Raw genomic sequence first — 24,527 nt, 5'->3', positions numbered from 1 at the left:
GTGTCCAGAAAAATGATGTCACTAATCGGTGGACAATACCTATGGTGACGTGAAAGCTCCTGTCCTCCTCCCACCCCCTGCCTTCATAGCTGTGACAGGTCCTAAATTTGGTCTGTTGCTACATCATCTGCTTTGAATCTGAACTTGCCTATGTCCCAGTGTTTGGCTTCTGCTAGTAGGCAAAAAGTTTGACCATTTCTGCTTAGAAAAAGGATGTATATTACCTTCCCAATACACCTCTGCATTATCTTCTATCATTTCGGCGGGCCTGTAAGACGGAGATGTTCCCCCAGGCGTATGGCTGAGGACAGCATGAGATCCTCACGGAGGCCCCCCCCCCGGCCTCCCACTAAGTGTGGGGTTATACAGTGTCCACTAGCCAGCTGCCCAACATATGGGTACAGCACGGGGCTATGTAGTGCCCGTACGTTTGCTGACCCACGTATGGGTTTCAGTACATTATCTGTCCGCTTCCCTCCTGTGGTATGTTGATGGGCAGGAATCTGGAATTGACCCCATCTTGGGGCAGTTATTATCTCTTTGTTGATTTTATGATGAACTGTTGTTTTATGAATTGTTTAAATATTTGTATCATATTTTTATAACTGTTGTACCTCACCCTGAGCCCGCTGGCGGGAAGGGCAAGTTAGAAATGTAAAATAATAATAATAATAATAATTGTCAATTTTTGTTTAAGCATCTATCTTTGCTTAACAGATGAAGGTTATTATCAAAGTGGAAAATTTCAGTTTGAAATTGAAGTCCCAGATGCCTATAATATGGTGGTAAGTAAAGTTGGTTAACGTTTGTTTGTGATTTTACTTCTCTACCTGGCTTCAATAGCAGAATTTTGATTAGATTATAGATTATGTAGTTGTATTATGCATGTTAAATTCATTTTCTTCATCTTTTAAATGTGGTTGGCCAAAGAGGAAAATAGTCAATTTTTATATTGTGTTCATATAGTTAAGGAAAGGTTTATGACATCTAGGTGTAATCGGGCTGTCACTGGCACAATGCAGGAATCTCTTTGGGGTGGAGTGTCCTTAGTTATACATTCCTTGCAGAAATTCTGTTCCAAAAGGGCAGATAACTACTTAATAGTCACAATTTAATTTTGAAAGCTGTTTAATTCATCAGATCTACAGTAGTTATGCGAGATCGGGTAATTATAGTAAGTTGGGGAGGAAAGTAACAGGAGAACATGTCAAGTAAAACTGCTTATATTGCACATGGCTTCCTGGTTATGCAAGAAATGTGAAGGTCAAAATACCTAGCTCTGTCACAGCCCAGCTGCTTTGAGCTGATTGAAGCATTGCTCTGTCTGTTTTGGACTATTAAAAATTTAATACTTAGTAATATCTTTTCATTTGAGGTTGCCCATCTTTCAGACAAAGAATTATAAATAAAATCTGAAATCAAATTTCAGCTTTTCTTGGATTTACTCTTATGTAAAACCTAAACATGTGTCCTTCTGATTTGAAGTTTTTTTACTATGGAGGTACCCAAAAGTTCACATTCTATAAATTCATCTGCGGTCCTGTTGTTGTCTGCCACTTAGCTTACTGCTTGTCACGATCATCGTTAGTGGAACAGAGACAAAGGATCCCGCTCAGAATATTCTATGGCTCTTCAGATTATTTTTCTTAGCTCTTCTGGTGAAAAAAATAGATTTATCTTGACTTGGGAGATTTGTACAATAACCAAGCCATTTCAGTTTAAATATTTAGGGTGATTAGAAGAACAATAAAGTCAGGTTTTGAGATAGTGTGTAATTATGTCAAAAAGAGTCCAGTAGCACCTTTAAGACTAACCAATTTTATTGTAGCATAAGCTTTCGAGAATCACGTTCTCTTCGTCAGATGCATGGAGGGCAGAAGGAAACTGGTCAAATATAGGGGAGGGGAGGGGGAGGGGAGGAGGAGAGGGGGGATGTAAACAACTCCTTTGAAACATCCCCCCTCTCCTCTTCCCCTCCCCCCCTCCTCTATATTTGACCAGTTTCCTTCTGCCCTCCATGCACCTGACGAAGAGAACGTGATTCTCGAAAGCTTATGCTACAATAAAATTGGTTAGTCTTAAAGGTGCTACTGGACTCTTTTTGATTTTGCTACTACAGACTAACACGGCTAACTCCTCTGGATCTGTGTAATTATGGATATCAAGCATTTCATTTTTACTGCATCTTTACTTGTACATTTGTTCTTAGGTTACCTAAACCGTTTAAATACAAATAAAATGTGTAGCAAAAATAATGAAAGCAACAGCAGTTAACTTTTCAAGTAGTGAACCGTTTCTGCCCTTCCCTAAAGAAAATTCATTGGGTTAGCAGTCCACTTTAAGGAACACTTTTCAGCTGCAATCAAAGATGTATACTGGGATTGTAGTTTCCATAGACTTCACATGATTGACATGCAGTATCCATGGCTCAATATTGCCCTCTATGTGTTCCAGCTTTGAAACACCCACATTCGTTACACCTGTGTGGTTGCAACCAATCATCCCTTTTTAGCCACTGTGACAGACCAATAGGCAAGCAGTTTTCTCTTTGCTCAACATAGGAAGCTGTTTAACGTTGGCTTTTGTGGGAAGCCACAAAGTACCAAGAGTACTATGCCAAACATGTAAAACTTTTATAAAAATTCCACATCCCTATATTGGCCAGTTTTGAGATAGATGAATAATAAAATATATATAAAATTTCCCACAAAGAACATTTATTCACTGTTCAGGGCCTTAAAAGTAAGAACCAGTACTCTGAAGTGTGCCCAGAAATAGAGAAGTAGCACTACTTGGGGCGATACAATCTTTGTATAATTTGCAATAATGCTACACTGTCAACTCCAATAATATCTTAATGGAAGCTGTTTCTCGTCAATTAACTTACGAGGGATTCACCTGCTCCTTCTGGTCTGAGGAGAGGAGGACATCTTAACATTTGACACCCCCCCCCCCCCAGGATTTTTGGAGCAGGAAATAGGCTGTGTGGGAAACGCCTCTTCTACAGTTCTCTTGCCGCCTCGCCTGCAAATCTCCAGCGACAGCTTTTTCACATCTCCTTTTTTTTAAAAAAAAAGATGGTGGCACCACTTTTTGGAAATTCAAGCAGTAGAAGTTGGGCCATTTCTTCAAAGGTTTTCTGGCATCTACTTGGTTTTCTTCATGATCCCCCAAAAGAATGCGAACTGGAGAGATATTACAAATCTCAAGTTCCTCAACAGGTTCATGAGATACAGAAAATTTAAAATGGAAAGCTTGAAGATTATTGCGGAAGCTCTCATGACACCATCGAATACACAGAAGCATATCTGCATGTTCTGTTATTTCCTCACAGATGCTCATTCTGCTTCACCATCAGGGACCAGCATTTTCAATTCCAGAACATGCCATTTGGCCTAGCCTCAGCTCTGAGCTTATTTACAACGCTGATGGTATTGGCTGTGGCGTATCTTCACACCAAGGAGGTGGATATATCAGGTGACCTGTTAACTGCATCCCCCAGTAGATCCAAGGTGCTACAAGATATTCACACCATCATGAACTTCACAGAACAGCACAGATTCCTCATCAGCCATCAGAGGAGCCTTCTATCCCCATGTTAGAGAATCCTGCATCTGGGGGCCGTTATAGATACGTTGCTGTTTTGAAGGCAGGAAGTAGGCCCTGTGGGAAAGCGCTTCTTCTGCAGTTCTCTTGCTGAATGCAGGAACGGTGAAAGCTGTGGAGATTACTCCTATGTCTGGTCCACAGCCCTCAAGAAACATCTCAGGACAGAGGTGAGCAAAGATCTGAAGGAAGATCTGAAGTGGTGGCTGTTCGATCACTATTCTGAGTATCTTATATTTTCCATATTACAACGGATGCCGCCTTACTCATCTGGGGAGCCCTCTGTCTCCAGACTCCACTGACTTTGGAGTCAACAAGTATCCATTCAGAGCATCCGTTTGCTAGAACTCTGGGCCACTCTGTTCTGTCACATCAATCTGTATCTGGCTTGGCAGACGTCACAGTTGCTCCTGTATTTGTTTCATGGGCTTGGTAACATCCCCTATATCAAGAACGTCCTCCTCTCCTGAAACCAGAACGGGTACACTGCCACTTACTGTGAAGGATCCTTCTGTTTGAAGATGAGGATTTTCTGGACCCACCTGTGATTTTTGTCTTGCGGTGTGCTGCAATTGGATTCCCTGCACATCATACAAAATAGAAAAACCTATCTGCCCGTTAGAGTACAGCTCCTCATTTTTTCTTTCTGCTTCTGAACATTATCCGTTGCTTTCCTATCATACAAGCAGTTCCAAGTTGTTACATAGTTCTAATAGTGGTGTTTTTCTTGAGCTCCATTAATCGTGCCCCAAAGGCACACATGGTTGATTTTAAGGCAGCTTTGGAAGTTTCTGAACTGAAGTAGGGGCTCTCCCTCAGAGGCAGAAAACTCAACCTGCTTCCTGCCTCCAGGCATCCTGGGAGGGCAAGCCCAAACGTCAGGATGTGGTCCTCATCCTCAAACAGAAGAAACCTTCGGGGTAAGTTCCATTGTTCCAATTTCTGAACCTGGTTCTGCAGCCATTTTTAGGCCAAGCTCCTGATTTTCCAGTGATGCCGTCTTGTCTGCAGATTTTTAAATAAGTGCAAAAAGGTTAAATAACGTTTTCCAAAATGTATTATTAAAAGATCTTGGCATTTTATTACTGACCATAGTAATTTCAGAATCTTTAATGAGTACCTGTGACTAATAGGACTGACCTCATCTAGAGCACTTGAAAATAAGCTGCCTGCTTCTCTGAACATTTTGGACACTTTATTTATTCATTTTATTCGTCTGGGTTGCATTCATCCCAGGGTTCTTAAGGAACACAAATGTAAAACCAGAGATGCTGGGTTTTCAATCTAGGACTTTCTGCATCCAAAGAAGACTGCATTTTAAAAACTCCTTAGGACCAGCCTCTTTAGTTCTACCAGCTAGCCCTTAAATTTGACCTGTCGCTGTTGTTCTTGGCATTAAAATGGCAAGTAGGTCACAGAACCGATGTAGCTTGTTGCTTTTTTTAAAGAATCAGTCCAAAAGCCTTGGAAATGTTATTATGGAATAAACGTAGAGATATTTTAATTGAACCCTACCTAATACTTAGTAGTTCCGCTGATGGGGGGGTATGATTAGTGTGTGTGAGGAGTAAAGAAGATTCTGTTAATCTTTTTTTTGATAAAGACAGATCGTTTTTCTCCAAAAATGAAAGCCCATTATAAAAACACATTCTCTGTAAAATGTGACGTTATGGTTTTAAGTTTCTTCCCTGGCAGTTTACACCCTATGAATAATTTTGCCTTTTTATGTGTATGAGTAATGCGTGGAAACATTAACAGTGTGTCAAAGTAAATCTCATCTGCTGTACTGCATCATGGAAAGCAAAGTTTTGCTACTGCATCTTTCTGGAGCTAATAGCTTGGTGTTAAAATGCTTTATGGTATGTCCAAAGTGGTAACTTATTAAAATCTAAATCCAATAAGAAACAAATCAGCAGGTAAAATCTAGTTAATAATTTCTGCAGTCAACGTCATGTAAAGCTCCACATCACAGAGAAAAGGGAGGAGGAGGGACATAGCTGGGACTCCAAAGATCAACCAGGCAGATCAAGCAGGTTTGAATGGGATCTAGCCCCAGATCATTTAGAGCTTTAAAGGTCACCAGCCCAGAAACAAAAAGCCCGCTGATGCAAATAAAGTAATATTGGAGCATTTATGCTCTATAAAACTAAAGTTCAGTGGCGCCTTAAAAACTAACATTTATTTCACTGCGAGCTTTTATGAGGCCCAGCCCACTTGGTCAGATAGATGCCTGATGGAAAATCGTGCTGGTTAATCTTACGGGGAAGCTTGTGTTAGAGGAGTCCAGGCTTGGCGTGAATTACACTGTGCAATTTTTAAGGGTCAATCTCAACAAAAGGTGGAAAGGGGAGAAGTTGCTGTAGAAGAGGGTTGGCGTGAGCCCCGTCACAAATTAGTAGAATTAGCAGTTACTCATGCTGATTGGTGAGGGAGGTCAGAGGTTCAGACAGGTAAATCGTTTTAAGTGAAAATTAACTGGTATTGGTACAATTCATGTTCTGTCCTGCAGATTCCATTTAAATTTTTAGCTGCTGGATTTTCAACCAATCGCATGTTTCTGAAACCTCTTGAAAGACAGCCTAATCTTGAGCACTTTAGAATTTTGTTTGTTTGTTTGTTTATGTCCTTTATAGTACACCTTTCTCATTGAGACTCAAGGCGGATTACACAGTATGAGCTTAGTACAATCAGTATCAAGTATATTTCTATACAGTATATCAAAGACATTTCCATAAACAATGCCATAGGGTAAATATAAACAAGTTTACAAAGACATACCATAAGGGAGGGTACCATGGTATTGAAAGCCCCAGAGAAGTACAGGAAAATGAACAAGATTGCATTCCCCCTAAGTAAAACATGGCATAGGGCAACCAAGATTATTTGATATATTGTCGAAGGCTTTCACGGCTGGAGAACGATGGTTGTTGTGGATTTTCCGGGCTGGATAGCCGTGGTCTTGGCATTGTAGTTCCTGACGTTGTAGTTCCTGACAGCTGCTGGCGAAACGTCAGGAACTACAATGCCAAGACCACGGCTATACAAGATTATTTGTTTCCCAAATTCAGGTCCAAAGCCAGATTGAAATCGACTCGGATAATGGTTTCATCCGAGGAAATTTGCTGTTGAATTACCAACACGTGATCAAGAACTTCGCCCAATAGGAAGTATTTCATAGTTTAGCTATACTGAGATTTTTCTTCAGCAACAAGAGGCAAAAGTTTCTTGCTCGACTATTTGCGGACTGTCTCTTTCGTGCTTGATAACCCTTAATTGCTGCTACCCTTTGAATGTAGCATTTAGCTGGCTTCTCTTGGAAGCATCATGTCTCCCCAGAATGTTTCCTTTGTGGATTGGTACTGACAGTCTTTCCCCCATTCTGGTTCTCAGAATCCCCCCCCTTCTGTCTCATTCCATTCTTGAACTTCTTTGGTTTCTGCCCATGTGCTGAGGAACAGTTCTGCAGAATTAGGGGACCGTCCTAAGCAGGTCTGCTCAGAAATAAATCTCATGTTACTCAGTGTGGTTTACTCCCAGGATTGCGATCTTATTCTAGAGGGTGCCAACACTGCCCTGTTCCAAGGCTTACAAGATTATTCTGTTTCAACAGGCTTTATCTTGAAGAACACATCACGATCGTACAAAGAAGTACAATACAGAACAACGGTCCTCCAGCAAACACAGACCAATAGAAATGTATTGCTCTAATGGGCAATACATTTCTATTGGTCTGTGTTTGCTGGAGGACCATTGTTCTGTATTGTACTTCTTTGTACTATCTTGTTGCTTGGCTTCGTGGTCATGTTTTATAAACTAGTGGTCCAACAGGAACGGTGAGGTATAAATTATAATACTGCGTACTACAAACCTTAGCTGGGCAGCGTGTATAATGGATTTAGATTAACAGAGTAGATTATGTCTATTTTAAATGGAGTTAGAAGCAGACTGAGGTGCCTTTTCTGCTTTCTCGGTAGAATAGTAGTGTGAGTAATTAAAATTTTGTACAGAAGACAAGATGATGAAGAGGAAATGAACACAATGAAGTCTGGGATCACTGGATTTGCCTTCTAAACAGTACGGTATTGTAATCTCTGTCTTGTTTTCTGGCAGCCTCCCAAAGTAAAATGCTTGACTAAAATCTGGCATCCAAACATCACTGAGACGGGGGAAATCTGCTTAAGGTAATGATATTTAAAGCGTCAAAAGTAAAGCACTAGTTAAAAGCCAATACATAAAATGTTGTTTTGATTTAGTTACTTAAAATAATTAATCCTGCCATATCTCCTTGGACTCGTGACAGCTGACAAAGTATCAGAAAGTTGCAAGCACAGGGTGTGGGGGGGAGGTAGTTGTGAATTTCCTGCATTGTACAGAGGGTTGGACTAGATGACCCTGGAGGTCCCTTCCAACTCTTTTGATTCTATGAAAAACTGTGTAACGGTAAATCTGCAGGTTGAAAACAGGATAGGCACTGTCAGACAGTTTTCACCAAATACCCTTTGAAATAAAACAATTTTACATTGCCTTCCTGAGTGCAGAAGGTGAAAGTACCCACAGCACCCACTCTGGCAAACCGTTCAAAAGATTGGTCCTACCACAGAAAAAGTCAGCAACCTTTTGCCTGGCGGGCAGTTCTCAGAGAGGACCCCACAGGGAGAAAGTGCATCAGAAAATACTGGGAGGTGAGGTTCCGTAAATATGAGGACCCGAGGTCATAATGGTCTTTTATTTGTTCCAAGCGGCTGACCACAGACAAGTGTTTTGCTGCCACATTTTCTACCAATCAAGCTTTCCAAGATGTCTTCAAACGTAGCCCCATGTGTTACAGTAGTCCAGTCTGGAGGTCACAATAGTGTGGATCACCATGGCGAGATCAGCAGAAGGACTCAGATTATGAGCAGCATGTAATCGAAAGAAGGCACTCCTAGTGAGCTATAGTGCGGGTGCCACCAGAGAAGTAAAGTTTCTAGAAGTTTTGAAGCCGCAGAATAAATCTTGAGTTTTTTTCTGGGTTTTACTGAAAAACAATTTTTTAGAAAAATGAAATATATGCGGTTCTTATTTTCCTATCAAACTTCTTTTACTGATTTAACAATTTAAATAAAATGTGTCATTTATAACTTAAGCTATAAAATTGCACTATTTGGATTATTTATGGAGTTTTAAATTATTAATATCTTTTTTTGTTTTCTATAAGCAAAATTGCAAGTATATCTAATACTTGAGAAAGAGTTGCAAACCATTGCACTGCATACCACCCTATATTACATGTATCCTGAATTTTTGCTGTCTGAGACATAGGTAACCATAAATAGTAGAAAAATTCTTAAGTAGAGAAAAGGTGTATTATTTGGACTGAAACATTCTCATGCAGTTACAAGAGGTAGGATTACCAGAATATTTGGATAGCAAGTTAAACGATCTAATAGAGATGATCACAAACCACAAAACGAACTAAAGTTCGTCACAAACTGGGCTGGTTCATGGTTCGTGACCCTGCAGTTCGTGGAAGCCCCATTTTCACATACTTCCACGAACTGCTCTGCTGGTTCATTTGGTTCGTGTTAAACCAAGCCGGCGGAGGTGAAATGCCCCTTTCCCTGCTGCTTTGCAGTGGCACGGAAAGGGGCATTTAAACCCCTGGATCAGCTGCTTGCCAAGGACATCCCTGCCAGGCAGCTGATCAAAGCCAGCAGGGTTTTAAATGCTTCTTCCATGTTGCTGTGCCATGGCATGGAAAGGGGCATTTAAACCCTGGGCCCTTTCTGTGCTCCGATGGCAGGGCTGCAGGCTTAAGCTGGCAGCCCTGCCGTTCCCTTCACCTGCTGCGGAAGGCATTCCCTTTGCCTGCTGTGGAAGCCCTGCCGTTTCCTTAGCTCCTGCAGTGGGCAAATGGAGCGCCGGGCGGTGACGGGGCTGTGGGCTTAAACTGGCAGCCCTGCCGTTCCCTTTGCCTGCTGTGAGAGTGGCCAGGGGATCCCCTGGCTGCTCCTACAGTGGGCAAATGGAGCACCTGGCACTTGGGCTGCAGGCTTAAGCTGGCAGCCCTGCCGTTCCCTTAGCCCGCTGTGAAGCGGCAGGGAAAGGGACATTTAACCCCCCCCCCCCCCGATCAGCTGCTTGGCAGAGAGAACCCCGCCAAGTAGCTGATCCAAGCCAGCAGGGGTGAAATGCCCCTTTCCGTGCCGCCATTTAAACCCCATGAACCGGTTCGCAAACTGGGGCAAGTTCGTTGAACTTCATGGTTCTTGGTTCGTGAAAATTGACGAACCACGAATTGTGGTTTGTCGCATTTTCTTGATTTGTGCCCATCTCTGCTATCTAACATTGAAAACATTATAGCACATTGTTGCCAAAATTATTTCCATTTAAACAAAAACGTCTTGAAAATGTTGCACATGTCTGCAGGATACATTGGAATCATCTTCATCTAACATGGATTTAAAAAGCTCCTATTTTTTCAGTGTTCCTCCAAATTTCCCAGTTTTCCCATTGGAAAAATGGAAAAGATCCTCATATATTTTTCGTGCTACATATTGTAAATGAGAAAGACCTTGTCTTAAAAAGCTTTTCACTTACCATTAGAGCGGGGAGGGGCTTGAGGGGAAAACCCAAAGTCTTTTTTCCAGGCTTTTGCATCTCTAGATGTCACTTGTAAAAGTTCCTTTGTAAACACATGCGAGGGTCCTGCAAGGAACTGGTGCCGGAGTGTCTGTGTGTGTGATTTGAAATCCTCACCATCTTCCCCTCCAGGAATCTGTCAACTTCCAGGATCTTCACCAGCCTAATTTCTCTGCCTTCCTCATTTTCCCTTTCTATTGATTCTCAACTGCTGTCAAGTTTCTGTGCTCCTAGAGCCTATCTGGTCCTTCTCAACCTAGGCTTTGGGGGAGGCGGGGTGGTCTTTAATTTACAAAAGCATATTTCCCCATATATCCGGAGAGGAGTCCCTTGAGTGTGTTTTTGCTGCTTTTGTGGCTGGCACTGGGACTATTTACTATTAGATATTGTGATACTTATACACGATAGGTTTTTGAAGGGCCTTCTGTTGTGATCCTAACTGATCAGTTGAACAGCTGATGGTGTTTATTTATTTCTTGAACAGCAGCAGCTCAAGAAATAATCAGAATGAAGATATATTCTCCAACGTTATAATGAAGTGCAGTATATACAACCATTTATTACTCTTAGGGCCTGGCAATAGCTAAATAATTAGCTGTCTTTCTAAAGTGTAAACCTTGGGAAGTATTAAGTGGACCACCGGTTGACTCTGGTGTCCCTAGCCATGCTGGCTGTCAGTTCTACTCTCCCTTCGTGCTTCTTGAAGATGGAAATGGAGAAAGTTACCAAACTGTTACGATCTTCCCTTCTCTCCTGTTGTGCAGAGTAGGAAGGAAGGGAGAATTACGTTTGATTTGTGAACGGAGAGAAGGATTCTTCTTTCCCAGGTGTTCTCTGGGTCCTTCCTCTCTGCGCTTCTTTCAGGTGAACGTGACAAAAGGTGGCACCTGGTAGGCATCTTTGGCAAGGGTGCCCTCTCTCCATTCAGTTGCCCCCTCGTGTCAGTGATTTTTTTTAACAAAATATTTGTAGTACTCAAGTTTAAAATCAGCAGTATGGGAAAATACATCAATGCATTTAGTAACAATTATATTTATAAAAATATTAAAGCCTCTGGTATTGTAAATGTAGGGAGCCTAAATTTAATTTTGTACCATGTTTAAAAACGAAACCCATAGTTTATTTCCATTAATATAAAGGCTCATGGGGAGGGAAGAGATTTGTGTAGCAAGTTTAAAAGATGTTAGTTATTTCTTCAGAACTTTATCTAGGTTCATGAAATGTTACTGATTTTGTTGTAAGATGCTAACCTGTATTTGCACTTCTTTGCCTGTTTCATGTCTAGGTATTTTTTTTCCAACATTTGTCTGAGAAATTTCCATTGCCATAGGTCATGGGGAGTAGTCTCAAAAATCTGCTGGGTTTCTAAATTCGGTCTCATGTATGAATTATAGTATATAATTTGTGTATGCGTGTCTTTTTCAGTTTATTGAGAGAACACTCGATTGATGGTACTGGCTGGGCTCCAACTAGAACTTTACAGGTAGACTAATATAAAATGTTTATGTAAAATAAATATAAAACATTTGTTGTAGGTTGGATAAATCAAAAAGGTCTGAAAATAGTTTAATTTAAATCTGTCAGACACAATTCAGCCCAAATTTCAGCACCTTTGAATCATTCTGAGATCAATGGAAACTGAAATTGATCGGGCTTGAATTAGTATTCATAGTTCTTTGGATCATGGCTGTTTCGTTAAAAAAAACAGTAAATAAAAGTTTTGGATTAACTGTTTCTGACATTTCAAAAATACAAAAGATTCCAATAGTTGTTATTATAGCACTATGATGATGGATATTTAAATGTAAAATAAAGGTAAATTTCTTTATTGCTGCAAACCAAAAATCCTTATAAGGCTGTACACTGAAATCAGTTATTTTACTCTCTGACAACCAGAGAAAGTTTAACTCCATGCTGTAACATGATGTTGCAAAATGAAGAATGGCGTCCATAAAACTGAATCTTCATAAGTCTAACCATTATACAAGCCTTGGGAATATGAAAATAAGCTAAGCATATTTACTTAGGAGTTTGTACCCCCTTCTCCAAAATCTTGGCAATCCAGGATTTGGGGATCCCCCCCAAAAACTGGGATTCCTAAAATCTGGGAAAGATTCTCTGATCTGGTTTGGACAGATCAGTGAAATCTGGGTAAACTCTGCCATTATTCCCTTTGGGAAAATCTATCTTGGGGGGCTGGGGGAGGGTCAGTTTTCAAGCAAACTTCACCAAATTTGCCGGGTGCCTCCTCCCTCCTCCCCCAAGTTTCAGGAAGATTGGACCCTGAGGTCCAATTCTATGGGCCCCTGAACAAGGTGCCTCCAGACACTCCATTGTTTCCTATGGAGAAAAAGTTAGAACTGGCTCCCACTGCAGCAACACACTGGGGCAAGGCTGCCATGGCCAAGGGATATTCCCAAAGGCAAGCTCATCCCAGAAAAAGCCCAACAGAACCAAAGTGAAACAAGGGGACCAACATCAAACCAGAGAATCAAGTCAAAACAGCAAATTCTAGCCAAACCATACTGAAGCAATGGACATCATTGCATCTGGACCAGCGTCACTCACAGAAGCCAGGCAGACAGGAGAGCTCCTCTACTGATCGGCCCTCACTCTCCCCTCCTTCCTCCCTCTCCCCTCTTGGAAAAAAATGCAGGAGAAGCCCAAGAAGGAGCAAGCTGGATTATCTTGTGATTTAACATTGAATTTTAGGGGATGTCCCCTCTTGTCATGCCCATTGAAAGGTTATATACAGATTCCAGAGCTTTCAGGCAAGTAAAAAGAATGGCAAAATATGTAACATGGAACACTTAGCAGTTCAGGTTAAAATGCTGAAGATGGCTTATTCAGCCTGGGTCCTTGTGTCCTGAATTATTCTAATTTCAGTCCTGCTGTAGCATAGTGGTTAAGTGGCTGGGATTCGAATCTGCACTCTGCTAGTTCGACTCCCACAACTGCCATGAACTCTGCAGATGGCCTTGGGTAGGCCACTCCTCTCTGCCCAGGATGATGATAACACCGACATTTTCACAGCTCTGAGTGTGGCACTAATCTGTCCAAAAGGGCAGTTTATAAGCACACTGTTGTTGTTGTTACTACAACTACTACTACTACTACTACTACTACTACTACTACTACTACTACTACTACTACTACTACTACTTCAGTGTGTTCTTAAACTTTGTAAAATTCTCTGCTTTACATATTCTCTTGTTTATACATTCAGTTGATATCTTAGACCTTCTGTAATATATCTATGGCTGTATTTTCTGCACATGTTGCCCAATCCATTCATCCTTAAGGCCAACTCACACTTTTTTGTCTTCAGTCTGTGCTGTTTAGCATTTAAAATGTTTCTGCACGGATGGAACGTACATGTGATGAACTTGTCATAGACATACATACGTTTAAAGTATGTAGTGAGGTTTTTGTCCTTCAAAGCCAGATACTAATAAAACCCTGATAAAAAAGTGAAAAGTGCTACACTTAATCAGTGGCCACACTGTGAAACTGAGTGTAGAATAGGGGAGGGTTCACTCGTTCCCCGTTGTGGATGCAAACAGGCTCTCAGCCTGTAAATGTTATTCATTGAGTGATCTTCCGTGCAGGCACACGTCCCTTCTGCTTCCCCTACTGTGAAGTCTGTGTCACAGATTGTTGAGCTCCTGCAGTAGCTAAGGTGGACTGAGGGGAAGAGGTGCTGTACCCGCCAGTATCGTAGGGGGGAAAGGGTGGGGAAAATCGTTAAGTGGTGGGGGAAGGGGGTGATTTTCTTACGCTTAACGAAGCTCCAGAAATTTTCCTCTGGTTGGCCTGCACTTGTGCAGTTCCATCAGTGAAAGGTAACTGCAATCCTGTTTTCCACAGCAACATTTTGTTATCAAATTTTTTATTTATTAAAATATTTATACACTGCCTTTCCTCTCAGCTCTTGCCTTTCTCTTCAGTCTTTCTTGCCCTGATGCATATGGCTGATTTCACTACCAGGGTCTCTAGAGTAATCCAGAAGGCATGTGATGTTTTCTTTGGCTGTGTAATTGGAGGGACGCTCTAAAGTGCTTGAGGAGCGTTTCTAGTCCTTCCATCACCACTTCCTCGTTTGTTGCAGTAGAAAAGAGCAAGACTCAAGTAGCACCGATAAGACTTAACGGAATTTATGGTAGGGTATGAGCTTTCATGAGTCACAGCTCACTTCTTCAGATACTAGTCTTGATCTGTCTCCTAGTTTGTTTGATAGCATTGTTGCTGACCAAAAGCAAGCTTTGCCTTTCCCATCTTTCCCCTTGATGGGACTTCTGTTTCCCTCAGTGTGGTGTTGGGAAGATGACAGGGAGTTTTCTGTGAATATGCCTTTCTTGTAGCTGTTCTCCTTGCTGTGCGGGAAGTGCCTCCCCTGAGCATTAGTCCTTTAATAAACATGTCTGGGAGAGGTGGTGAGTAGGGGTGTGCGTTTCGGCTTTCTGAATGCCGAAAGAAAGCCGAAACAAAAGTGTTTCGGCTTTCTTTCGGGTTAGCCGAAACGTTTAGGAGAAAGCCGAAACGTTTCGGCTAGCCGAAAGAAAAAAGCCGAAACGTTTCGGCTTCTTTCGGCTTTCTTTCAGCTTTTCAATGGGAAAATGCCTCCGTCTTCCCGGACGTCTGGGGGAGGCATTTTCCCACCGAATCAGCCCAAAATTGGTGGGGACCTTCCTCTAACCCCTCTCTAAAAAACCCCCAAGTTTCAGACCGATTGGACTTTGGGGGGCCAAGTTATGGCCCCCCAAAGCAGGTCCCCCTATCCTCCCATAAGAAAGCGAAGGAGCAGCATATTGTTAGCATGCTGCTGCTCATCTTCTTCATTATTTCCTATGGGGAAAAAATGAAGAAGCAGGCTTCCTTTGCCAGGGGTGGCATTTTGCATGCAAAATGCCCCCTTACCCTCAGGGACCCTTCTCCCACCCTTCCTCCCACCCCCCACCAAGGCTCAGCCTGCTCCCACTTGGGGGGGCCATTTCATGGCCTCCCCAAGTAGGTGCTCTAATCTCTGCCACTGACAGCTGGGGGAGGCTTGTCTTGCCAGGGGTGGCATTTTGCATGCAAAATGCCCCCCAACCCTCTGGGGCCCTTCTCCCACCCTTCCTCCCACCCCCCACCAAGGCTCAGACTGCTCCCACTTGGGGAAGCATTTCATGGCCTCCCCAAGTAGGTGCTCTTTTCTCTACCACTGACAGCTGGGGGAGGCTTGTCTTGCCAGGGGTGGCATTTTGCATGCAAAATGCCCCCCAGCCCTCTGGGGCCCTTCTCCCACCCTTCCTCCCACCCCCCACCAAGGCTCATCCTGCTCCCACTTGGGGGGGCATTTCATGGCCTCCCCAAGTAGGTCCTCTCAGCCCCTAAAGTCCACCCCTTACAGCCCCACACAAACCCAATTCCCCCCCAGCTGCCACACACAGACCCAAATCCCCACATTAGCCCCTCACAGACGCAAATCCACCCCCACCTGCCCCACACCCATAACCCCAGGAACAGGCTGGCAAAGGCCAGCCCTCTCCCTTTGTTCCCTATGCTGGGAACTTCTAAACTCTCTTTCCCTGGGCAATTCTGCACAGCCCAGGGGTGCCACAATGGTGGGCACACTTCTGAGTGCCAGCTGGTCCCTGTGAAAGAGCACCTGAACCACAGACACCCTCCCTCAAATTTCCCCACCACCTACAGAGATGGCTGGCCAGCCAGCCCCATTGTTCCCTATGATGGGAACCAACTGCACAACAAAGAATAAAACACGAACAACACAAAATAAAGTTTTTTAAAAATTATTTTCTCCCTTTCAAAGTACAAGTAGGCAAAGCATTATGACACATTACACCAGCAGTCCCCCACACAGAAAAATTAACACAACTCACTTAACATCAGAGAATCACAAAACACGATTCCTGTCAAAAACACTTTATTTCTTGAACAGCTTTAGGTTACACAGCAGGGGGGCACACCAAAGGGCATGGCAGCAGTATCTTACACAAAAATAACACAACTCACTTAACATCAGAGAATCACAAAACACGTATCCTGTCAAAAACACTTTATTTCTTGAACAGCTTTAGGATACACAGCAGGGGTGTGCACCAAAGGGCATGATAGAAGTGTACTACACAAAATAATACAACCCACTTCACCGTTTTTGACAGCAGTTGTGTTTGTGTGATTCTCTGATGTGAAGTGAGTTGTGTTATTTTTATGTAGTACACTGCTTTCATGCCCTGTTGTGCCTTCCTACTGTGTAACCTAAAGCAGTTAAGGAAATAAAGTGCTTTTGACAGCAATATTTTGGGGTGATTCTCTGATGTTAAGTGAGGGGTGGGAGAAGGGCCCCTGAGGGCTGAGGGGCATTTTGCATGCAAAATGCCACCCCTGGCAAGACAAGCCTCCCCCAGCTGTCAGTGGTAGAGAAAAGAGCACCTACTTGGGGAGGCCATGAAATGCCCCCCCCCAAGTGGGAGCAATCTGAGCCTTGGTGGGGGGTGGGAGGAAGGGTGGGAGAAGGGCCCCAGAGGGTTGGGGAGCATTTTGCATGCAAAATGCCACCCCTGGCAAGACAAGCCTCCCCCAGCTGTCAGTGGTAGAGATTAGAGCACCTACTTGGGGAGGCCATGAAATGCCCCCCCCCCAAGTGGGAGCAGGCTGAGCCTATCTCATTAATAATTTAAACATCTGGATTTTAATATTGATTGATCTGGAAGTAGCCAATTTAGATTGCCAGATCTGTTGCCATTGAACTTCAGAGAGTGTAAAACCAAGGCCTCTGTGCCAAGCCTGCACATATGATGGTGGTTTATTATCGGAGACTGTTAATAAGACTTTTTCAAAGTCAGTCAAGGGTTTCAACAAATGATCTTTAAACGTGTTAACTCAAGTTTCTTATTTGAAAGTATTCATACTAATGGATCTGGGAACCTAATTTGGCCTCTAAAATAGACTTATCTAAAACCTTAATGTTCTTGGTTAAATCTATTACCTTGTACAGTGAGTTTTCTCCAAAACTTGTAAGCTTGCGTCTGCAACCCTGGTTCATACCATGATTGACCTATGAAAGTAGAAAGTGGTAATATTGGGGGGTGCAAGCTTGGTACACCAATTCTCCCATATTTGAAGTGAAATTAAAAGGGAAGTGTTATCAAGAACAGAGTTTGGTCTTTCCTTTGGATTATTCTAAAGTATTACAGGCAAGGTTTTTGAATAAACAAAACTCTGATTTATGGTTATTCAATCTAAAGTTGGCATTGGATTTAGGGTTTTTAATAGACTTGCTAGGAGTGATGCATCCCGATATAATTTTAGATCTGTAACCTAGTCCTCCCTTAGGCTTACTCAGTGTGTTAAAACTAATCCTAGGTTTTTTGTTGTTCCATACAAAATCATTAAAAGATGGTTGAACTTTCTTAAGAAAAGAGTTTGGGAGAAGAATTAGTAAAGTTCTAAAGAAAAAAATAAATTTAGGTAGAATAAATCATTTAACCAAATTCATTTTCTCTGGCCAGGAAAATTGTAGCTTGTTCCAGTACTTAAAGAGGGACAGTGTTGAATGGTACAAGTCCAGGAAATTATGTTTAAACAAATCATTTAAATCAAGTGGGATCGTGATCCCCAAATAACACCAGAATATAGAGACCCTTTTGAAATCGTAGGCTTTCTTGATTTGGAAGGTAGTCACTAGGGAAAGATGTATAGGAAATATTTCTGTTTTTGTTCGGTTAAGTTGAAAACCTGAAATTGCTGAGAATTGGGTAAGTTCTGTGTCAACAGCCGAAATGGTTTGTAGTGGGTTAGACAAATATAATACTACATCATCTGCAAACGGGCTGGGTTTCATCTCCTTATCTTTTACTTTGATACCAAGGATTTTGGGGTTCTTGCGGATAGCTATGGCTAGGGGTTCAGTAGAAAGGGCAAAAAGCTACGGCGAGAGCAGACAGCCTTGTCTGGTACCCCGTGACAGCAGGAAGTCTTTCCAAGATAGGTTGTTTATTCGATTTTGGGCTACTGGAGACAAATAGAGGGCTTGGATGGTGTGCAAAAAACGTTCCTCAAATTCCATGTGACTGGAGAGTGAGATTAGGTATTTAGGCTCTAGTTTGTCAAAGGCCTTGTCTATATCAATTGATAGTATAATGGATTTAGTTTTTCTTTTTCCTGTTACAATTTATGACATCAAGCGATTAACGGATATTATCTGCTATATATTTCATTTTGGCATTAACTCTATTTGGTCTTGGTGAACATAATGTTTGCTGAATTCACTTGTTTTCTTTTTCAGGATGTTGTATGGGGGCTAAACTCCTTATTTACTGTAAGTAACTGCATTTTACTCTTGTATCTGTTTTTCCTTTGAACATTTGCTCTTTATCCCACGGATAAAACTGGAATTTCTGTTCCATTCCTACTTGTGTCTGAAGAAGGGAGCTCTGACTCTTGGAAGCACACACCCTGAAAACCTTGTTGGTCTCTAAGGTGCCACTGGACTCAAATCCTGCTATACCATTCAAGATCCTTTAGATTTTATCCTTAAGGCTCAAACAAATATGAGCGAGAAAATATATTGATGGGATGCAGGACATGGCAGTGATAGGGGCCTGCTGTTCAAAGGGGGTGGGGTCCAGAGATCCATCGTGGATAGAATTTGGGCGTACCTGCAGTAGCTCTCTGAATCCCAAATGTTTATGTATTCTTTTCTTTTTTCTTTTTTTTGCTGATCATCCAGCCCTTGTTATACTTGTGTGAGCCAGCTGAACTAAAATCAGGCTCTTTGAGGTGACCTGGATAATGTAATATTGGTTTATACATGAGAATTTTATTTAAACTTAGTGGCTGGCAATTAGCTGTTTTGTGTAACCTAGGGCTATGTACTTACCCAGTGGGATTTCTGACTGTCCTCCCATTTCACATTGTAAATGGCTTTGTAAATTTCATTGTGGCTTTGTAAATTTCAAATGTGGCTTTCAGGGACTGCTTTTCAAAAAACATAAACCCAACGCCCCTTTGGGCTTACAGGACTAGCTGTCATCTTCTTCCAGGCCGTTCCGTTTTCTGGTCCTGTGTTTAGTCAAATTTTGTGTTTAATACTAGTAGTCAGCCTTTCATTTAAAAATTCATAGGGCAGACCTGAAAAATATGCTATTAAATATCCTACCGAATAGATCTCTTCCAGTATATGGTGACAGCTGTAAGAGTATTATATGCAGCGAAATGAAAAACAGATTCTTAACCTGACTGGATAGACAAGCTGTATGAATATGCATCAGGGGCTAAATTAACTTCCTATGCGCACAACAGGCCAATAGTGGAATTCCGAGGAAAATGGAAAGATTTGACGACTTAAGTCAGAACTAAGAAAAATTAAGGTAATCATAATACAGAGATAAAATGTGGAAGAGATGACTGATTAAAAATTATCGATATTAAAGTTTGGGTATAAGCAATCAAGGAGAGGGGAAGAGAACTATGATATAAGCTAGTTGCGCTGTTATATATTTTGGATATACTTTTCTGTTGTAGCTCAAATGGGCTTTGTATTTTATATAAGTTTCTATGTACTTTCTACTGTCATTTCTCTATTATCTTTTTAAATAAAACTTCTATTAAAAAATTCATAGGGCTGTGTGTTTTTGCTTTCAGGATCTCTTGAATTTTGATGATCCTTTGAATATTGAAGCTGCAGAACATCATTTGCGTGACAAGGTAAGCAACAAAAGTATTTCTAAACAAGAATACTGTATTTTTTCCCTAATCTTTGTCGCTGATTTAGGAAACGTTCTGTGTCACTATAAAAAAGATGTTATCAAAACGTTTCACGTAATGTTCTTGAAGCTGCCTTACGTTCTCCAGGAAGGTGTGAAATGAATGAGGGTCAGCCTAAAAAAAAACCCCAATCCCCTCCTCTCTGTTTTTTCTTTTTCCTATGAAAAACTATCCTCGCTTGTAACTGAACGTGTCGCCAGGAGCTTGAACCAGGATGCTTAACAATTAACACTTTTCACAAATTAGCCTGCACACAGATACGTTTTTAATATATACTTATCTACCAGATATTCTCAAGTCAAAATGTATATTACATTTTAGATAGGTTAGTTTCAAGTGGAGGAGTGGGGAATCAAACCTGGTTCTCCAGATTAGAGTCCCACACTTTTAACCACTACACCAAACTGGCTCCCAGATGGCCATCTAGCCTCTGCTTAAAAACCTCCAAAGAAGGAGAGCCCACCACCTCCTGAGGAAGCCTGTTCCACTGAGGGACTGCTCTGTCAGGAAGTTCTTCCTAATGTTTAGACGAAAACTCTTTTGATTTAATTTCAACCCATCGGTTCTGGTCCAACCTTCTGGGGCAGCAGAAAACAACTCCGTGCCATCCTCTATATGACAGCCCTTCAAGTACTTGAACCCTGACCTGGATAGCCTAGGTGAGCCTGATCTTGTCTGATCTCAGAAGCTAAGCAGGGTCGGCCTTGGTTAATAATTGGATGGGAGACCTCCAACAAAGACTAGGGTTGCAGAGGCAGGCAATGGCAAACCACCTCTGATAGTCTCTTGCCATGACCCCCCCCCAGGGGTCACCATAAGTCAGCTATGACTTGAAGGCAGCACACAAGTACTTGAATATGGTTATCATATCACCTCTCAATTGTCTCCTCTTCAGACTAAACATACCCAGCTCTTTCAACCTTTCCTCATAGGACTTGGTCTCCAGGCCCCTCACCATCTTCATTGCCCTCCTCTGGACACATTCCAGCTTGTCTGTATCCTTCTGAAATTGTAGTGCCCAATACTGAACACAATATTCTAGGTGAGGGCTAGTCAGACTAACTTCTCCATCTCTCTTAACTGAGGACCAAGAACTAACAACAGGAAAAATCATTATCAGCATCTTCCATGGCTTGTAAAGCCCCAGGTGGCTGTTTCCAGAATCAGGGAAGGAGTAGTAGGAGTGGTCCTATTTTAAATGCCTCTTCTGCAGTGTTCCTAAATGGAAGAAGTTTCATCATTTGATTTTACTAACTTTACCTTACGTTATTTAATTCAGGCAAACACAGTCACATTTTATTTATTTATTTGATTTATGCCCCGCCCTCCCCACAAATGGGCTCAGGGAGGCTCATAACATTCATAAAATACAATAAATTAATCATAAAACTATAAAATCAGCAATAATCTTAAAACAGTCATTAAAATAGTCCAGGCACCATATCCATAGGCTACTTAAATAAACAGTCGGGAGTCCGTATACATATGGCCATAGCACATGGCTAAGGGCAGTCCCAGAAAAAGTGGTGGTCTTAGGTGGAAGAGAAGGGACACCTGCTGGTCCTCGGTCAAAGGCCCAGCGGAACAGCTCCGGTTTACAGGCCCTGTGAAACTGTAACAGGTCCTGCAGGGCCTGGATCTTCAGCGGGAGAGCGTTCCACCAGGCCAGGGCCAGACGGATGTCCTTCGGGCTGGGGACCACCAGGAGTTGTTTGTCTGTAGAGCGCAACGCCCTGCAGGGGATGTAATGGGAGAGGCAGTCCCGCAGGTATGCAGGTCCCAGTACGTGAAGGGCTTTAAACACCTTGAACATGAGATGGTCAAATTCTAAGTATCTCAACCATGTATCATAACAGGGTTTTTGTAATACTAAATTGTAGCAAGACATTAAACTTTAAGCAACTGATGTTATTTTATCCAAGTAAAATAAGTTTTCTGTAAAGTAAGTTACATTATTTGATTTTACTATTTTCATCTAGGAATGCTATCCTTTCACTTTTGTATTGCCAACAGGCACTTCTGAAATGCTAGACATTACTTTTTTCCAGGGGTCATTTCGTAGAAAAAGAGCTGGAGGAACTCATTAGCATAACTCATTAGCATATGCCACGTCCCTTGACATCACCGGAAATGTGTCATTGGCATAACTGGTTTGCATACACCCCCTGACATCACCTATCCTGGCTGCTTGAACCCAATCCTGGCCATTCAGGACCGAAATTGGGCCCAAAATGGCAAAAGGGGGCTGAAAATGGCCGAAAAGGGGCCCAAAATGGTAATGATAGGGTCGCTGCTGAGTGGGTGAACGATCCACCACCCATCAGAGGCCCGATCTGGGTCGTTTCGGCCCTAATCCAGGCTGAAACGGGCCCAAAATGGCAGAGAGTCAGGTGGGCAGGGCCACCTGACATGTGACCTCTTTGGAGAACTGCCAGAACTGCATTCCTGCACGTTTCTCCTTGAAATGAGCCCTGCTTTTTTCCCCAATTTCTTTTATAATACATGTACAAAGAGACTGAGTAATACCATTTTTGTATAGTATCTTTTGTCCTGACACTAAAAAAAATAAGCACCACACTTATACTCTTGAAAATAGAATGTGGAATGTTTAGAACTCGAGAAATCTAAAATTCTTGGTTCCTCCCCCGCCCCCCCCCCATCTAGGAGGACTTCCGAAATAAAGTTGAAGATTACATTAATCAGTATGCAAGATGATGAAGGGAAAAGGACAGCAGCACTACGGAAGGCGCATCATATATTGTTGACTGTAACTTGATTAAAAACAACACAAAGCCTGGAACGTCCTTGTCTTTTGCCCATGTTGTTCCAGGAAGAAAGCAAGCTTCATCATAATCCATGTAAAATGGAGAGTTCGCTGACAAAACAGCAAGGAAATTGTATCTGTTGGTTGAAGAAACTTGTTTGCTTAACTCTGTAATGTCTTCTTTTCTGAAAATGTACTGTTTATCCAGGATTGAGATACGCTTCAAAAGTTTAAAGAAATTGCTATTAAGGTTGTATTCACACTACTTAAAAAACTTTCCTCATGACTAGTAGCAAAGGTATCTTTACTGGAACTTGTAAAAGTTGGCAAATAAAAAGTAATCTTTGGGAACATGAAGAGACAGAAACAGTTGCCTTCGACAGAACTGAAATAGTTGGAACACATCTTGCCCCTCAAATGATAATTTCAATATACCTATACTTATACTTGATTTAAACTTTTACAATTGCTGCTCTCGGTTCAATTTTGGGCTGCAGTGTTTTTATCTTGCATTTGTCGTGCAAAGAAATTAGCAAAACCAAGGCCTGTGTATAATTGCAGAGTTCCATTTTTTAAAAAATCTGATGTTTTACATGCTATTGCAATGAAAAAGAAGGTTTTGTTTTCTTTTAATGTTTTACATTCTGTGAGGGAGACTTGATATGTAAGACTGTTACTTTAATGATATTTGGAATAATAATGTGGAATAATAACTACCCAATGTTCCAGAACCTAGTCCATGAGAGAAAATAATGCACGTTGCAGTTTCATTATAATGATCTTGGAAAATAAATCTTCTGTGGTAAAAGCACTGTGGAGGAAAAGTAGTTTGAAAGCAGAAAAGACTATCTATAAGACAAAATCGCTGATGAATGGAGGAGGCGTGTGCCACTTCAGGAACTAATTAAAAGTAAATTCCACACAGAATGTACTCTTGTTACTCCAGTTCTTCCTGATGTATAACCATCACATCTATCGCTAAGTATTTTGATACTATTAATTGGCCTAGGAATCAGAGGGGAAAAAATGAGAGAGCCATAGTTACTTAAAGAATTTCATTCTGGGATCATATAGGAAAGTAAAGCGTGTTTCAATAAATTGCCATCAAAGCCAGAGAGAAACGTCGGTGTACTTTTATATGTACGGTATGCATAACATTCACCCCGCAAGGCATTTCTGCTGCCCAGAAACGTTTCCATGTGTAGGAGCCCCCCAGGAGCAGCATTTCGGGGAGCGTTCGGGCTGCTGCCGAAGATGAGGCAGCTGCGCCTGCGGAGGGATATGGATCGATCAGTGAAAAGGCTCCATGGGACCCAGCCCGTTCTCTTCACCTTACCAATGGATGCGCCTTGTCCTTCGCTATATATGGAGGTCAGCTTGCAGGGCTGCGTTTGGGGGCAATAATAATTAAGCAGAAATATTTCTCTTTGAGACTGTAATGTATTGCTCAATTTTAATGCAATCGTATATCTTTTCTGCTATGAAGAGAGGTCATTCTACATTAAAATGATTTTATTAATAATCTAGGGCTCCCATTTTTTTTGGTGGATTCATTGTGTTGTAGTGGTTAAAGTGTTGGACGATGATTTGGGAGACCCAGGTTTGAATTCCCGCTCTGCCGTGGAAGCTTGTTGGGTGACATTGGGCCAGTCACACCCTCTCAGCTTAACCTACCTCACAGGGTTGTTGTGGGGTTCACAAGGAGAGAAGAACAATGTAAGCTACTTTGGGTTCTTGTTGGGGAGAAAGATGGAGTATAAATGAA

At 41.9% G+C, this 24,527-nt stretch overlaps 1 protein-coding gene across 1 annotated transcript in view; it reads left to right on the top strand.

Annotated features, from left to right (window-relative positions):
- Positions 1 to 24,284, top strand: part of UBE2F (ubiquitin conjugating enzyme E2 F (putative)) — a 44,959-nt gene extending 20,675 nt beyond the window's left edge. Inside the window, exons 5-10 of the mRNA XM_054972157.1 lie at positions 718 to 785; positions 7,717 to 7,787; positions 11,653 to 11,710; positions 18,518 to 18,550; positions 19,876 to 19,938; positions 22,663 to 24,284. Of these exons, the coding sequence (XP_054828132.1) occupies positions 718 to 785; positions 7,717 to 7,787; positions 11,653 to 11,710; positions 18,518 to 18,550; positions 19,876 to 19,938; positions 22,663 to 22,713 (344 nt within the window). The 3' untranslated portion in view covers positions 22,714 to 24,284. The remainder of the gene's footprint in view (positions 1 to 717; positions 786 to 7,716; positions 7,788 to 11,652; positions 11,711 to 18,517; positions 18,551 to 19,875; positions 19,939 to 22,662) is intronic.
- Positions 24,285 to 24,527: the final 243 nt, after the last annotated feature.

The sequence above is a fragment of the Eublepharis macularius genome, chromosome 2 (assembly GCF_028583425.1).
Source record: "Eublepharis macularius isolate TG4126 chromosome 2, MPM_Emac_v1.0, whole genome shotgun sequence".
In the NCBI taxonomy this organism is placed as follows: Eukaryota; Metazoa; Chordata; class Lepidosauria; order Squamata; family Eublepharidae; genus Eublepharis; species Eublepharis macularius.
Note: the sequence above shows the minus strand (reverse complement) of the source record. Positions and strands in the feature narration are given on the sequence as shown.